Source organism: Cupressus sempervirens, chromosome 9 (genome assembly GCF_028749045.1).
Source record: "Cupressus sempervirens isolate cs-2001-9-10 chromosome 9, ASM2874904v1, whole genome shotgun sequence".
Taxonomy (NCBI): domain Eukaryota; kingdom Viridiplantae; phylum Streptophyta; class Pinopsida; order Cupressales; family Cupressaceae; genus Cupressus; species Cupressus sempervirens.
In genome coordinates this window covers 750481495-750498257 of record NC_143126.1, presented here as the reverse complement: position 1 = coordinate 750498257, position 16763 = coordinate 750481495, and the positions used below count along the sequence as shown (strand labels likewise).

General features: G+C 34.4%; 1 protein-coding gene across 1 annotated transcript; it reads left to right on the top strand.

Moving 5' to 3' along the window:
* Positions 1–508: 508 nt before the first annotated feature.
* LOC149540864 (uncharacterized) lies at positions 509–2688 on the top strand. Its single transcript, XM_089801929.1, has 3 exons — positions 509–572; positions 696–817; positions 2154–2688. Exons 1-3 carry the CDS (start codon positions 555–557, stop codon positions 2407–2409), a joined length of 396 nt encoding a protein of 131 aa, XP_089658055.1. The 5' UTR covers positions 509–554; the 3' UTR covers positions 2410–2688.
* The last annotated feature ends 14075 nt before the right edge of the window (positions 2689–16763 follow it).

The following is a 16763-nucleotide window of genomic DNA, read 5'->3' as shown; positions in this document are numbered from 1 at the left end:
GCTGAAGGTACTCATCATTCATGACATAGTGATGATATGACTTGATTTTGACTACACCCTATAAAGGAAAAATAATCACGCAAACCACTCACCTAAACTCTTTTTCCCTGTCGTGGTTAAGGTGAATTTTAATTAGATTATCTTGAGTCTCTAAAGTAAATTGACGCGTTTCTTTTGCTTTCAAATTGATGTAGTTTGAACATCAATATCAACGCAGAGGGATTTAGCAATTATTGTTGTTTACAGTGTCCCATTGAAGCTTTCTGGGACAGTTTAACTATACATTCTTCTAGTTTTTACCCTCCTCTGGCGAAAACAACAGTTCCCTGTTAGTGGAATGTCAGTGTAAGGCATCTTAAAATGGCTATTAATATGGAGACAAGTGTCAGGTTATGTTTTCACCTATCAAATCAATTCTTGGAATAAACGTATTAAATTTCCATCCTTATCCACATTCACCAACTGTTTCATCACTTTCTTTATCTCTCCCAATCTTCTTGAGATTTTCAAGACTGTGTGTGTGTTTTGGTTCATCTGAGATCATCACATTGAACATGGCTGCAAGAGCAACAGTATACTTATATAGCTCTTAATCAATACGAGGGTTTACATTTTTTAATGTTGAATTACCTTAGATCTACTTAATTTAATAAATCTAATAAGCTCACTGATATGGATTCTGATGAAAATGGCAGGCTCAGTGGAGGAACATTATTTCAAGATATCAAAATGTCAGGCTGATTTCTACAAGCACCCAATCTAAGATGCAGCCCCATGCATCATCCCATGGAGGAGCTGCTGCTGCAGGATCATTCAGGTTGGCTTTCAACTTATGTTTTACTCTTCAATCCATTTTTCTTGAGTGTCTTGCAATTGCAACTGATTAGAGTTAGTAGATGTTTACAATTGTGAGGCTAATTGTATGCTGTTGCTTCTGAATTTGATTGTGTGAGTATTTTTTGTAGTAATGTTTTGGATCACACTTCTGATCTATCATCAAAATAATAGAAACACTCAAAGTATGTAATCCAAAATATTGATATGACAAACAGTCTAACAATCAAATTCAGGAGCAATATGCAGGCACTCCCCGTGATTTTCTCCTACAGGCAAAGAAAAATCCATTTTCCCTAAAGTGTCTTGATTTTTTCCTGTACCCTTTTGATCCATTTTTTCTTCAGTGCCCTGGCACTGTAAGTGTTTTTCTGCCATACCCACTATCTATGCCTTCAATACATTATTTTTTTATTGTTCTGGTATAGCAAAAGATACCCATTTTTTAAATTTAGTAATTTGAAGAAATGAATTCTCGTAGATCCTGGACCAATTCTAATTTGTGATTCTTGGTCTTCTATTGATTGCATTTGTCTGGATTCTAAGTTTTGCCTTTTGGTCTTCCAATTGTTATTTCTAATGTGGTTGCTCGTAAGGAGTTCAAATAGACTTGTAAGTCTCATGTTGTTGCTTGAATGAGCACAAAATTTGTAAACGATCTTCAATGTAAAAAAAAGACCCTATATTTTTAACCCATTTCTTGCTGTTGGCTGGCTACTGTTTGTCTGTGGGAGTTTCAGATCCAGACAATATGTTTTGGGTCCCTTTAAAACTTATTTTGGTCATGATCCATCCTTCTTTTTTTGAGTGGCTTGTCACTACAAGTGGCCTTCTCCTACACCCATTTCTGCAAATTATGCCTTCAATCCATTTGTTCTTGAGTGTCTTGGGACTGCAAGTGATTTTCCTCTGTATCTATTTTTGCAAATTATGTTTTCAATCTATTTTGTATTGTTGTAAGTGAATATTTTTTAATAGATAGTGGGTCGAAATCTAGATTATTTACATTTGAATCTAAGACCTTCCAAATGAGAGATACATAAATTACCATTGTGTTACGGGCTCTTACCTTACTTGTCTTACTGCAAGTGATTTTTGTACACCCATTTTTGCAAATTATGCTTCAATCTATTTTTTTTTTTTTCCTAATTGTCTTGGTGCTGTAAGTGGTTTTCTCCTGTATTCATATTTGTAAACTAATTCTCTACTCTTTAAACTATACACCAAAGTACAAAAATTACACAATCAAAAAGCAATAAATTGAACTATTATAGATTGTAAAAGACTGATATCTTTAGTATTTCCTTTGTTTGATGAAGAACATTTAGAACAGATTACATACCGATATACACTCTGTTTGGGATGATGTTGTTGGCTGTGTCTTTGGGTACATGGAATGTGAAGCATGAGCTGGTTCACTGCCCCAATGTGCTTGTTGATAAGAAGAAGAGGAAAACAGTCCCTGAAGTTGACAATTCAGAGCTTGTGATGAAGAAAACTGAGGACTTTGTGAATAAGAGCATCTTTAGGAAACTGGGGCAGGGGGAGTCTCAGATCATCAAGCCAATGCCTTGACCAGTCACCACACAGTGTGCATAAAGATCTTCCATAGCACTTGATGTTTTCATGATTTTCCGTCTTTATGTTCTTGCAAAGATCCTTATTATGTGTGAATGTTTGGCCTGTGTCTGTTAAGTAATGGCGTGCAATCATATAGCATGTCTTCCTTCATGGGAATTCTATGAAAACCCTATTGAACTCCTCAGCGTTATAAACTTATTAGCATGCTTTACTATATATTGTATTTCTTCCCCTTTTTATAAGAAAGCTATAATTATTATTGTACAGAAAGAATTTATCAAGATTTTATTTCCATCGGATCTTACTATAGGTTAAGAAATCCGTTCAGCGGTTACAATTGGAAATTTTCAGGATAAATTTTTATTAGAATATAGATTTTTAATGTTTGAGAAACTATAATTTTTGTGATGCTTATTAAATTATGAATTTAATTTATATTTAATAAGAGTTAATTGTTGAAGAATTTTTATAGAATAAAACATATAGGTTCTTATTAAATTTTTAATTGCAATTAAAATAAATATACAGATATTTAGAGATTAAAAAATCTTATTTTTAATATTAATTAGAAATATCTCAAATTAAATATATGAATCAATTTAATTGTTTGAAATGTTAGATTTAAGAAATGAAAATACTATGAAATTAATAACTAGAAAAGTAAAGTCAAAAAGAGTCGATAGTAGGGTTTAACATGGAAAATATTAATGTAATTTAAAAAATAAAATTGTTTAGGTAGATTTTTCTTCACTTTATGGAGTATATTTGAGATATGATTTGTATGAATTAATATTTTTGCTATTATAGAATGTTTTATGATTAATGTGGAGTGGGTTATTAATGAAGATTGGAGGAGAAAATGGAGAATATTTCATATAATGGATGGAGTGGGTAAAGTGAGGTGTTAAGAGAAAGCTTTCTATTGGTTTTATGTAGGATTTTTTTTTAAATATAGAAAAATATGTTATAATTATAAATTTGAATTTCTAATTTCTATTTTTTTTTTAAAGATAGATTTAAGTTGTTGAAATTGGGTGAGATTAGAAATTTATCTAATCAACTGAGAGCATATATAGGAAACTTTAGGAAATAGGGTGATATTAGAAATTTATCTATAATAAATTTAGAGCATCTTTAGGAAATAGGGGGAGTCTCATATTATCAAGCCAATGCCCTTATCTTCCATAGCACTTCATGTTTTGACGGTTCTCTCTTTTTGTCTTTATGTGTGAATGTTTCTTATAAGCATGGCTTTTGTTTGCTTCAGTTTTACTAGGTTCAGTGGAATTTGTAATAATAATATAAATTTTTAATGATTAGGAAATTATAATTTATGTGATGCTTATGAAATTGCGAGTTTAATTTATGTTGAATAAGAATTAATTATTATTATTTTTGGGCAAAAAGTGGCATGTCACTGGAAATATATATATTAAAATAAATTAGTTCAATGGCTCATGAAGGAAAGAATCCAGCAAGAAACCCTCCAGTCATTACCGAATACAAAATTTGAGAGAAAGATATATGGTATCATATACAACAAACCCAACAAATAGAAGAGCAACTGAGGCCTTTATAAACATGGCGTACAATATAGATCACTCCAAAAGCATAACAAACTCACAATATTTATATAGATATATCATGAAAATTTAAAGCTCACAACATCATTTCACTTTACATATACTAGTCTCAAAAACAATACCATTTGGTAACTTAAAATTTTGCCCCCAAAAAACAATAGAAAATACCCTATTTACTACACAAATCTTTAAACCACTTCTACATATTTAGATATATACAACAAACTATCATCGATTAAAAAATCTAAAACTGTTTACAAAAAACCCAAACTTTTTACTGAAAGGCCTTCTACACAAACTTCCTATTGCTATCATCATAAAATCAACTCCCTTAAACTACTTCCCAATCCATTAGTGTTGGGTCACCTTCGGCCGACAAATCCGCACTAAAGGATTTTCTATCTGCATAATACTAACTATGTTCTTCTCTGAATTTGTTGGAGCATTTTGCTCCCCAAGTTTCCCAACCTACTCCCCATATCCTCGTGACCATGTTTAAGTAGCTTCGCTACTAGCTACACCTTCTCTTTCAAAGTCTTTGTTGATTCTAACGAAAGAAAATCACTACGGATCCATAAAATATTATCAATCAACTTGAAATTTCTTTGCACCATCACATTCTTGAGTGAGGATAGTAGGTTTAAAAACCTCCCTTCCTTCCTTATAGCCTAATTTTAAAAAATGCCCCCAGTTGGAGCCAAACCCATTTGAATGTCATATATTCTGACTTCCTCACCAATCAATGACTTCCCAATAAAACTACTACAGATCACCTTATCAGAAATAATCTCGACAACACCCGTATCCATGAGAAGATCCATAATGTATGTTAAGAAGTAAGACAACACTTGCAACGGGAGAATGGATCTCGACATAGCTGGATAAAGGACCTCTGACCCCAATATCCCCATAACACATCTTTGACATATCTAACAGTCCGTATAAAAAATCTCCTCTAAAACTTTAATTGGCACCTAACCTATAACTGGCGATTCCTGACCATTACTCTGTAAAGAGACTCTGAAAATAGTATTCCCTTCCTCCATATCTCTTAAAACTAGGCACTTTTGAGTAACTCGCATCAAATTCTAAAGCCAAACACAATGAAGAAACCTTCAACGCCATGTCCTTTACATAGTAATTTCACACAAGCACCCATCAATATCCAACACAAAATTTTGCCACCTCTTCTTGACAATATCTCGTACCACCGCAAGGAAATCCATTACAATTGCTTTGTAAAAATTCGCAACACATTATGTGACCTCATAAAACATACTTATGTAACTACCACTTACCACAAAATCCTTTTTAAATTCTGAGATAGAATGTCGCCACTGTACTTTAACAATTCCTCAATAAGCTCAATTGTCATATCATATTTCAAAATTTCACATGATGTTAGAATAAATTAGGACCAATTGACTTGAATTTTGTGCACCAAAATAGAATTTAAACTTGTGCAAAACTATTGAATCTCTTACTTATAGAAAATTTTCCATGACTCTCATTCAATCTAACTGTATCAAGTACTCCCTCCTTCCTCTACTTGTTTTCCTCAATAGAGGATATCAATTTTTTATCCTATTCAATCTCCTTAAATAAATTAGGAAAGCTCTTATCATCAAACTTCCTTAACAAATTTTTTGTATCCTGTAAGTCACATCCCAAATTTGACAAATTATTTGCTACTTGATTTCCTTCTCACAATGTATGAGAAAAAGATACAATTTTAAAGATATCAATTATACTCCAAGCTTTTTGTAATATATATCCAAACTTCCAATTCCCTACTCTTCTCTAAAGACATGAATTTATCAACAAAAAAAATTCCTCAATGTGAATATTGACTATTCATAGACTTATCACCAGTTCAACCCCAAATAAAAGCGCCAAGGCCTCTAAACAATTGTTAGTACTTGACGAAATCTTTTGAGTTAACATTTCCACCACATTACCTTCATGATCTCTAATACACACCCCTACCCCCGAAGCCCTTGGATTTCCTAGTCTTGAGAAATCATCAAAATTTAATTTTAAAACTCCCTTCTTAGGAGGTTTCCATCTCACTTCCCTATTGCTTGCTTTTGCACTTGGTCCCGAGGTAATAAAATTATAACTCAAAGATGGTAAATTACTCCACCTGTTTGACAACAAAATATCCCAACTTGTAACAATTAAGTGCTCATTTGTTTTTCTAACGTATGTCAAAACCACTTCTACCACTGAGGACTCTAAAACTGCCAATACTCCTACTATATTTGAATGCGGCTATCTAAAAATTCACTTATTCCTTTCCCACCAGAAAGCCTAAACTACTAATGCTAGAATACATTTCCAAATGCAAGCATAGAAGGAATGATTTTCTAGACATGGTCAATCCTTAAACATATCCCATAATGTATTTGGTAATGGCATCATGAAATTTAATCTCTGAAGAATGAAGAACAAACATTGTTGGTTCATTTTACATTGGATGAATAAATGATCAACCAATTTAGGTTCCTCTAAGCACAAAACACATTGTAAATTCTGCACAATGTTTAATTTTTGCAATCTATCACTAGTCAGAATTCTCTTTCTAAATGCCAACCAAGCAAAGCACCTAGCCTTTGGCAAAACCACTTGATTCCAACATAACTTATAATCCATTGATCTCCTTGCACCTAATTCTAAATTTCTAGCAGCTAAATAACCAAACTTCATCAAGTATCTCCCCTCCTATTGAGGAATCCATAATAACTCATCATTCTTATTAGTCACAGGACAATTCTTGCCTTATACTAACAAAATCCAGCTTGACCTCCTTTGGAATAGGAAGATCATTTGGACTCTTCTAGCTAACTACTCCTAAGACCGGATCTACCATCTAAAAATAATCCGCAACATGGTTTCCCCAATGCTCACTAAAAATATGTTTCCAAGCCCTAAGAAATGAGATGTATTTAAAACTGGTAAGCCATTCCATGAATCCTCCCAAAAAAGGGCCCTAGCCCCATTATTTATTTTCCAAGAAAGGTATCTTGTAACCAAATCACGAGATCCCACCATAAAATTCCAAATTGTTGAACCTTTAGGCAATTGAGCTATAGTAAAAAGCCTAGAAGGTTCTAATGTGTGTAAATATTTCCTTTGCATAATTTTACACCATTTAACTTTAGCTTTCTCATACATAAACCGCACCATCTTACCTTCAAAAGCTTTATTTCTTAAAACAAATTTGGCAAATTAATACCCCCTTCAAATTTATCATTTGCCATTTCCTTTAATGATATTAACGGAAATTTTTTCACTCCTGACAGATTCTCCATCCATAAGAAGCTTCGAATTATACTTCCAATCTACTTAATAACACTGCTAGATGTTGATAACATAGAAAAATAATAATTTGGAATAACAACAAGAACATACTTGATTAACAAAATACGGCCAGACAGTGAAAGCCATCTCACCTTCCAAGACATAGCCCTAGCTTTGATCCTTCCTATAATATTTTTCCAATGGGAAGTCTTATTGCTACCCATGAAGAAAGGAACACCTAAATATGTAGAAGGAAGGTGATCCTACTCAAAATCCAAAATCTTGCAATTTTTTTTTGCAATATCAGCATTAATGAAAACATAAAAATCTTAGATTTGGCTACACTATTCTTTTGTCCTGATAACTTGTGTATAAATCCAAAACAAATTTTATACTCTTGGCTTCCTTCACACTAGCTAATCCGTACTATTGGCATTAAGTTATTATTGCCATTAGTGACAACACTTATCCATATCAGTATAGCGACTGAGCTCAACACTTAATTTTCTACACTCACTGAGCATTCCAATGTTAACCAAGCTTTGAAGAGTTCATAAATTTACAAGGAGCAGACATTGGCTACCAAGTGAATACAGGCAATGTGAATATCAAGAGTGTCTACCAAGCTTCACAGTGTCTACCGAGCAGTAAGTTTGTGTCATGAAGATTCAGTATAAATCGAGCATTGGAAGCAGTAGTGTTTATCGAGTGAAGCAAGGTAAACTCAATGTGTAGTATCTACCGAGTCACCAGTGGTCATCAAGTTCATAACTACATCAAGTGATTAGTATGGACCGAGCCTTCACTTCTACCGAGTGCATGATGATGCTGAGTAATGTAGTGGATGTCGTGTATCAAAAAGTCACTGAGTTAGTTCAGTGAACCTGAGTTATTTACTATTGGGCTGACTTTGTAATGTATTTGTTCACTTGTGTTTTGGCCGACCTTGCAGTTTTATAAATTTGAAAGGTATATATGTAAGGTGTATTGTAAGATATCGCATGTAGAAAGCAATAGCGAAGTAATATGAAATATTTTTGAGAAGTACATGCGAAAGATTATCAATAGTAGTTTAAGGAATATAGCAAGGTCATTATAGAGGCAAAAAGGTTATATCCATCACATAAGGTGATTAGTGCATAAAGGATCTTATCAGCATCAATTGTAAGTAGATCCACTGCTTCATCTTAATAGGTGAATTAGTTTCTAAATCCTCTAACAAGGTAGACTTAATAGTCTTTGTACAAATCTCTTAACTGAGTGCATACTTCATTGTATGTTTGTAAATCCTCTAACAAGGTGGACCTAGTAGTCCTTTGTGCTCCTAACAAGGCAGATCACTAGAAGTGGTCAATGTAAGCCTTAACGGGCCAACTTTATGCTGCAGTATTGAAGTTTTGTGGGTATCATCCCCACCCCCAGTTTTACTTTCTATTTGGAAGGTTTTCGGGTCACCAAAATATTGTGTTCTTTTGTGTGATGAATGTTTTAACTTTCAATATTAATGCATGCAATAGCATAGATTGATTTGTGGAAAATTTAAAAGGAAGAATTTAAAGTTATGGATTCACCCCTCCCCTCTCAGTAACTCGTCATATCTTGAATATTCCCAACAATTGGTATTAGAGCTTTGTGGTTCTCAGGATAAAAGTTTGATAGCTTGATAAAAGATCTAAGGACAAATGGAGATATTCAAACTTGACAAGGCAATTGAAAATGAAAAGCTAGATCTAGAGATGGCTATAGCTCAACTCAAAGAAGCAAAGGAGCATCTTTCCCAATCCTTGAAAAGAAGGAAGGAACTTGCAAGACAAATGGATGACCATCAATATGTTGAAGAAAAGATTGAAGACTTTTTCCCATCAAGCAGCTCAGATGAAGCTAATGAGGCAATCAAGGAACTCCTAACAAAGAATGGCTCTCTGCAAGAAGAAGTAAGGAAACTCAAAAGAGAACAAGAAATCCAATCAATCAGGCTATGTGAAATTTTGGAACAAAGGAATAAGGAAAATGAAGACTTGAAAGCAAGAAAAAATGAAGAATAGAATCAATCCAATCAACATGAAGACCTCATTGATCAAATGAAGAAATTAGGATTCTCAAAGCACAGAATGAAAGAATAAGAAGTGATCTAAATTATGAAAGGGAAATTAATGAAAGAATAATGAGAGAACTGAGATGTGAAAAGAAAATCGTTGAAAAATTGAAGAATGACCTAAGTGCTGAAAAAAAATCAATGAGAGAATGTTGAAATCATAAGAAGGCATGAATCAATTGAATCGACAAAATGAGCAGAATCTTCATAGGAAAAAAGGTAAAGCAGGACTTGGATACAATGAAGAACAAGGTGAATCTTCCAAGCAAGGTGCACAAAGGAATAAAAAACCCTCATGCAATCATTGTGGAAAAATTGGTCATACATCAAACAAATGTTGGAGCAATGGAAAAGAAAAATTCAATGGAAAGTGCTACAACTGCAATTAGCATGGTCACAAATCCAATGAATGCAAGGAGAAACCAAAATTTGAAGGTAAATGTCACAAATGCAAAAAACATGGTCACAAGGCATCTCAATGTAGATCAAAATCATTCAATCCAGCCAAACAATTTGTAAAGGCAATATTTGGATGGGACTACAATACCTGGTGCAGATGTCATTATTGTGGAGAATATGGACACACTAGCATAAATTGTGCAAGGAATCACCTAAGAAAGAAAGATACTACTATAAGGTGTTACACATGCACTAAACTCGGTCATATAGCTAAAAACTACATGAATATAGGCAAAGTTGAAGATGAAAAGAAAGCAAGGGCTAATAATATAAGGAAACAAATGAGGCAACAATGGATTCTTAAATCTACTGAGGATACAAGCTCAAATCATGGTAGTGAAGTCACTCAAGAAGTGGGTGACTTTATCCCCTCAAACTAAAATTCCTAAGAATGTATTGGAGCTATACTCAGCAAGAAAATCATAAGCAATTCCAAGAAATATAAGGAATGCAAATGATCCAATCAATATTCCAAATATACCAGGAATCACAGAAAGATTATCCTTCACCGAGTTGCATCAAACTCCACCAAGGAAAGTTGGTTGTAGACCTTATCGAGTGAGGTTAGGAGTAAAGAAAATTTGGTTTGTTCACCGAGTTGATACTCTTGCTGAGTTAGGTCAGTGGATGATAGTCTGTCACACACTTTGTCATAACTACGTCGAGCATTTATGAAAATTTCTCAATAAAAGGGGCAATTTTGACTTCATTTCTCATCACATCCACAACATTCGAAGAGTAGAGTGATTTGAAAGAACATTGTAGTGTTTTTGAGCGATTTAGCTGTGAGATCTTCACGAATTTTATCATCTACCAAGCAGCGATGGCATCTACCAGTGGAAGCAGCACTAAACCAAAGAAGGGTTCTGAAATGCTAGTTAAGGGTGTTGAATGGAAAGCATCAAATTTCAAGATCGTTCTGGCTGTTGTTGAATCACTTGATCCTTACAGTGCTCAGTCGCAAATCCCACCTAAGGTACTCCTAATTAACAACATATGAACTCACTTTAAATGTTCTATTCAAGAATTAGGGACATTAGAAATGGATAATGCCCTAGTAGAAATGTGTGTTGATGGAGTTTTGAAACCTGAGCATAAACATCTGGAAGCTAAAGGATTAACTCATATCCCTCACATGCCTCAAAATTTCCAAGTAAAATGGATAAGATATATATTGAGCTGGTTCCAAAGTGGTCAATTATGGTTGGAGCAACCCATTCTAATTACAAAGAAGATGATACACAAGGTTACAAGTCTGCCAATACTAAGTCAACCAAAACCCTAGATCAGGAGGAACTGCAGAATAAAACCCTAGTCAAGTGGGACGGTAGAGGTTTGAAACTAAACAATGTCACTGACATAGAGCTTAGGTTTGGCATCCATATCATTGCACATAAGATCTACAACTTGAGTCAGTCAAACACCGTTCCTTGTGAGGCAGTTGACCTAGCATACAAGGTTATAAAGAAGAACCTTGAATTTGATTTGTCAGATGTATTACTGAAGCAATTGAACAAAAACATTGAAAGTGTGAAGACTTCCAAGAACAATTCCTTCAAGTTCATTTCATTGCTTCCCTTTTTATTCTTTTATGTTCAAAAATTATTTCCATCTAAGGGCACAGTCGTATGGAGGAAAGACACCCCTGTCCTTTATCAGATAAATGAATTTATTGAAGAAATGGGTGAAAATTCTGAAAGGGTGTTGGATAATTATTTTGAGGCATTCAAGGAGAAAATGAACAACAGATTCTGAATCCCACCCAAGCTTTTGGAAGACTACAAGGATGACATATGCTTCATGGTGGACTGTGACAGAGTGTACATTCAAGCAGTCATACCAAGAGTGGCATGGGTAAAACCATTGCCTTATGAAATTAACATTGATGAAGCTAGAGACATCATTGAGGCTCTAGTAAATGAGCCAACCAATCCAAATCTTCTTGCATTGGCACTTATGAGGAAGCCAAGAAGAGGATAGAGCTCAGTATCAAGATTCCTCAAGCTCTCAGTAAAGGCAAGAAGAGAATTGCCAAATTGAAGATAGTTGAAGGTCCTCTAATGCTTACCAAGGGAAAGGGTGAGGATGAAGAAGAGGAATATGATGATGATGAAGAAGAAGAATCAGAGAAAGAGGAACCAACAAGGAAGAAAGGTAGAGTGATTATCACTAAACCTCAAAAGAAACCAACTGCAGTATTCTCCAAGAGAGGTAGGAAAGGTAAAAGTGAACCAATATTCATTCACTCTCCACCTACATTTGAGGAAAGGATGAAACAACTAAGAGTTGGAGTAGGAATATGTAACTTCAAAGTTCTCAAATATGAGACTCAGACTCCAACTGAGAAAAAAGAGATTGAGGACTTAGTCATGGAGAAGATGGGTATTTGGAAATACTCCCCTGCTCAAATTCAACCTCAAATCCATGCAGATCTTTTTGCCAAAATCCAAGTCAGATGGGAGAACACAGTACAAACTGTAAAAGACATCTTTGAACAATAGTTGAGATAGTTAGTACCTAATCTGACTAATGCAGAAGTAAAGAAGGCAATAAAAGAGCATGAAGACAGAATGATTCTAAAGCTTAACTCATGTTTTATATTAATGAATAACATAGAATTAGTGGTTAAGCATGCCTCGAATGTCTAGAGAGATGTATATCATCTCAACAAGCCATCAGATGAAACTGTTATAATTAAAGATGATGATAGTGATGATGATGATGATGATGACAAAACTCCTTCCATCATAGTTACTGAAGGTGAATTGTATTCTCTAATGGAGGAGAAGGAAGAAGAGGAGGAGGAAGTAGAAGCAATGGATGAAGAAGGAAAGGAGGAAGAAGTAGAAGAGGAAGAAAAGGATCAAGATGATCCAGTCAAAATTGCAGTAGAAGCAATTGCATCTCTTCCTCACACTCCACCACATACTATCACATTTGTGGAGATAGCTTCTACTAGTGAGATTGTGAGCACAACAACAACATCAATTTCTCAATCTTCACTAGTCACCTCCCTGCTCCAAGTGTCTGCAATGGAAGTGTCAAGCACTTCATCTACTAAGCCGACTATTAATTCTTCAGCTAGCTCCCTCTGCTTCTACATCTTCAGTTAGTGCATTAGTAAGTTCTTCAATTTTATCTTCATCAATTCCAGTAAGCTCTATAGTTTTGTTTTCATCAGCATTGTCTACATCTACTTCAATTCTAGTAAGTTTAGACACTTCTATGTGTATTCTACCAAGTGTGGCACCATTTTTGGGAAGTGTTTTAGTTTTTGATTCAGTTAGTACTCCTATTGGAATTCAATCCTTAAGCCCTATTCCATTTTTCACTACTAGCTCTTCTATCTCTACAATTGGAATAGAACATGTAAATCCAATAGGACCTCTTATTGCAGATGATTTGAATAAAAAGAAGGAACACAATCAAGCAATTCTAGAAATTGCCTTTGCACTTAACTATGTAGAATATGATGATGTCAAAGATTGTGACACTCTATTCAAGATGTGGAAAGCCTTATCAGATATCTATAAAGGAGATCAGAATTTCCAGAGAGCAAAGAGAGAAAGCCTAAGAGGAAAGTTTGATGACATGAAAATAGAGGAAGGTGAAAATGCTGCTCAATATGTTGCAAGAATGAAAGAAGTGGTAAGTGCAAAAAGAAGTCTAGGTGGTCAATTGGAAGAAGAAACTATCATCAGAAAGTACTTAAGAACTTTTCCCCCTATTTATGCTATTAGAGTTTCAGCCATCCAAGAGCTGAGGTGTGTACAAGGGAACACACTAATCTTTGAAGGAATAGTGGGAAGACTTACTGCATTTGAATTGTCCAATTTTGACAACTACAAACCTGAGAACCTTGAATATTCCTTCAAGGCCAAGATGAAAATAAAAGACACTAAGGAGGAGACATCAAGCAAGAAGAGAAGAAAAGGAAAACATGCATCTAGTGGTAGTAGCATAGATGAGGAAGATGTGGAACATTTAGAAACACTACTAGCTAGGAGATTCCATAAAGGAAAAGGTAAATTGAAAGGTAAGCTCCCTATCATATGTTTCAATTACAATGAAGTAGGTCATATTGCTGCAAGATGTACACAAAAGAAGAACTAGAAAGAAGAAAACAAGTACAGGAACAAGAAGGAATATGATAGCAAAGACTACAAAGAGAAAGGCAAGATATGCTACATTGTTGAAGAAGATTCTAATGAGAATGATGATGAAGTAGTCTATGTGGCTATGAAGGATGAATCAAATGAAGATGAAGCAATAACATTGGTTACTTGTGTGAACAAGAATGACAAGTGGATCATAGACAGTGGATGATCACATCACATGACAGGAGACAAAAGTAAGTTCATTACCTTTACTCAATATGATGGAAATAGTGTTAGATTTGGTAATGATGCCCCATGTCAAATCAAAGGACAAGGCTCTATTAAACTCACAGAAAAAATCTCATGTGATAATGCATACTATGTTGAAGGATTGAACTACAACTTGTTGAGTGTATCACAGTTAGGCAATGTAGGTTGCAAAGTTGAATTTGGAAACAAAGCTGCCAAGATCTATGACACTAATGGAAATCTAATAGGAAAAGGTGAAAAAACTAGGAGTAATCTATTTTATCTAGATATGGAAGATGTAGCATGTCTTGTTGGTAGACTTGATGATGTGTGGTTGTGGCATAAAAGGATGTGTCATGTTAACTTTGATAATCTAATTAGCATAAGAAAAAAGAACAAAGTCAGAGGGTTACCTAGGTTGAAGAAACCTAAAATCACAATGTGCAAACAATGTCAACTAGGAAAGATGACTAAGTCCAGTTTCAAAAGCAAAACATACACTTCCAAAGAAGTACTAGAGTTAGTCCATACAGACTTATGTGGTCCAATAGAAGTAGAAAGCTACCTAGGAGATAGATACATAATGCTATTTGTAGATGATTTTGATGAATGCTATGTTTTTAAAGAAAAAATCTGATGCATTTCAAATGTTTAAGTGGTATTTGGCTAGAGTTGAGAAGGAAATAAGAAAGAACCTGAAATGCTTAAGGTCAGATAGAGAAGGTGAATTCACATCAAAAGAATTTGAAATATTCTGCAATGACAAAGGTATCAAAAGGAAAACATTAGCATCAAGAACTCCATCACAAAATGGTATTACTGAAAGAAGGAATAGGTCAGTGATTGACTGTGCTAGAACCTTGATGATGGAGAAAAATGTTGCACTAAAGTACTAGAGAGAAGCTATAAGTATTGTAGTCTACACACTGAATAGAGTTCAAATTAAGAAAGGTACAAATGCAACACCTTTTGAATTATGGTATGGTCACTCACCCAATGTTAAACATTTCAAAGTATTTGGTTGTAAATGTTATATTATTAAAGATACTAGAAATGAAAAGTTTGATGGAAAAAGTGATGAAGGCATATTCTTTGGATACTCCACTAGAAGTAAGACATATAAGTGTTTGAATATTAACACTAACAAGATTGTGGAGAGTGCAAATGTAAATTTTGATGAGCATGCAAAAGTTCAAGTTGATGAGTCCAAACAAATAGAGGATTATAGATCCTTTTTAAATTCCTATGAAAGAATGACTATAGAAGACAATGCTGCAAATCAAGTTGGAAATAAACAACAAATTTCAGTATCTACCGAGTCTCAGCCTATGAATGCTAAGCTGCATTTAGAAGCTGAGTTGCAAAATGTAGAGAATTTGCACATTTTGATTTTGAAAAAAGTATACATGAAAGGAATGATGAAGTGTCAAGTGAGGAAGAAAAAAATGACTCTGAAGCTAAAAGATTAAACATGGAAAGAAGGACAGAACCAAGGTTAGCCAAGTATGTCAGAAGACATCACCTTGCAGATCAAATCATTGGTGACAAGGATGCCAGACCAATGACAAGGAGTAGACTCAAGAATGAATCATGTCTACTGAGCAAGGTTGAACCTAAAATAGTGAAGGATGAACTACAAGATGATGAATGGTATAAATCCGTGGAAGAAGAGATAGATCATATTGAGAAGAAAAAAACATGGACCCTAGTTCCTAGACTAGTTGATAAGAATGTGATTGATACCAAATGAGTGTTTAGAAACAAACTTGATGAGAATGGTGAGATAACAAGAAACAATGCTAGACTAGTTTGCAAAGGCTATGCACAAGAAGAAGGACTAGATTATGGGGAAACATTTTCTCTTGTTGCAAGAATGAAAGGAGTAAGAACATTACTTGCATATGCTGCATATAAAGGTTTCAAAGTCTACCAGATGGATGTGGAGTCTATTTTTCTAAATGGTATACTAGAAGAGGAAGTCTTCATAAAACAACTAGAGGGATTTGTTGATGAGAAGAATAAGGACATGGTTGCAGACTGCACAAAGCACTTTATGGATTGAAGCAAGCACCTAGAGCATGGTATGAGAGATCACACATATATCTTGTGAAGATAGGATTTGAGAGAATAGAAGAAAAAAAAAACTTGTACATCAAAGCTAAAAAAAGGTAAAGACATTTTGCTATTAGAAATCTTTGTTGATGATATAATATTTGGAGGAAAAGATGTTCTATGCAAAGATTCTGCTGATCAAATGAAGTATGAATTTGAGATGTCAATGTTTGAAGAAATCAAATTCTTTGTTGGATTACAAGTACATCAATTGAAGCATGGGATATTTGTGACCCAATCCAAATACATAAAGGAGATACTCAAAACATAAGGGTTAGAAGACTCAAAACTAGTCAACACACCAATGGCAACAGGCCATAAGCTATCCAAGAATGATGATTCAGTTGAAGTGAACCAGACATTGGACATATCAATGATTGGAAAGCTACAATATGTTGTACATAGTAGACTAGACATTGCATTAGCTATTGGAATAGTGGCAAGATTTTTGCA

What these genes read in the sequence shown, in the direction of transcription:
- LOC149540864 (XM_089801929.1), top strand. An exon ending in GCTGCTGCAGGATCATTCAG is followed by an intron (nt 818 to 2,153) that starts GTTGGCTTTCAA and finishes TGTTTGATGAAG; the next exon opens with AACATTTAGAACAGATTACA.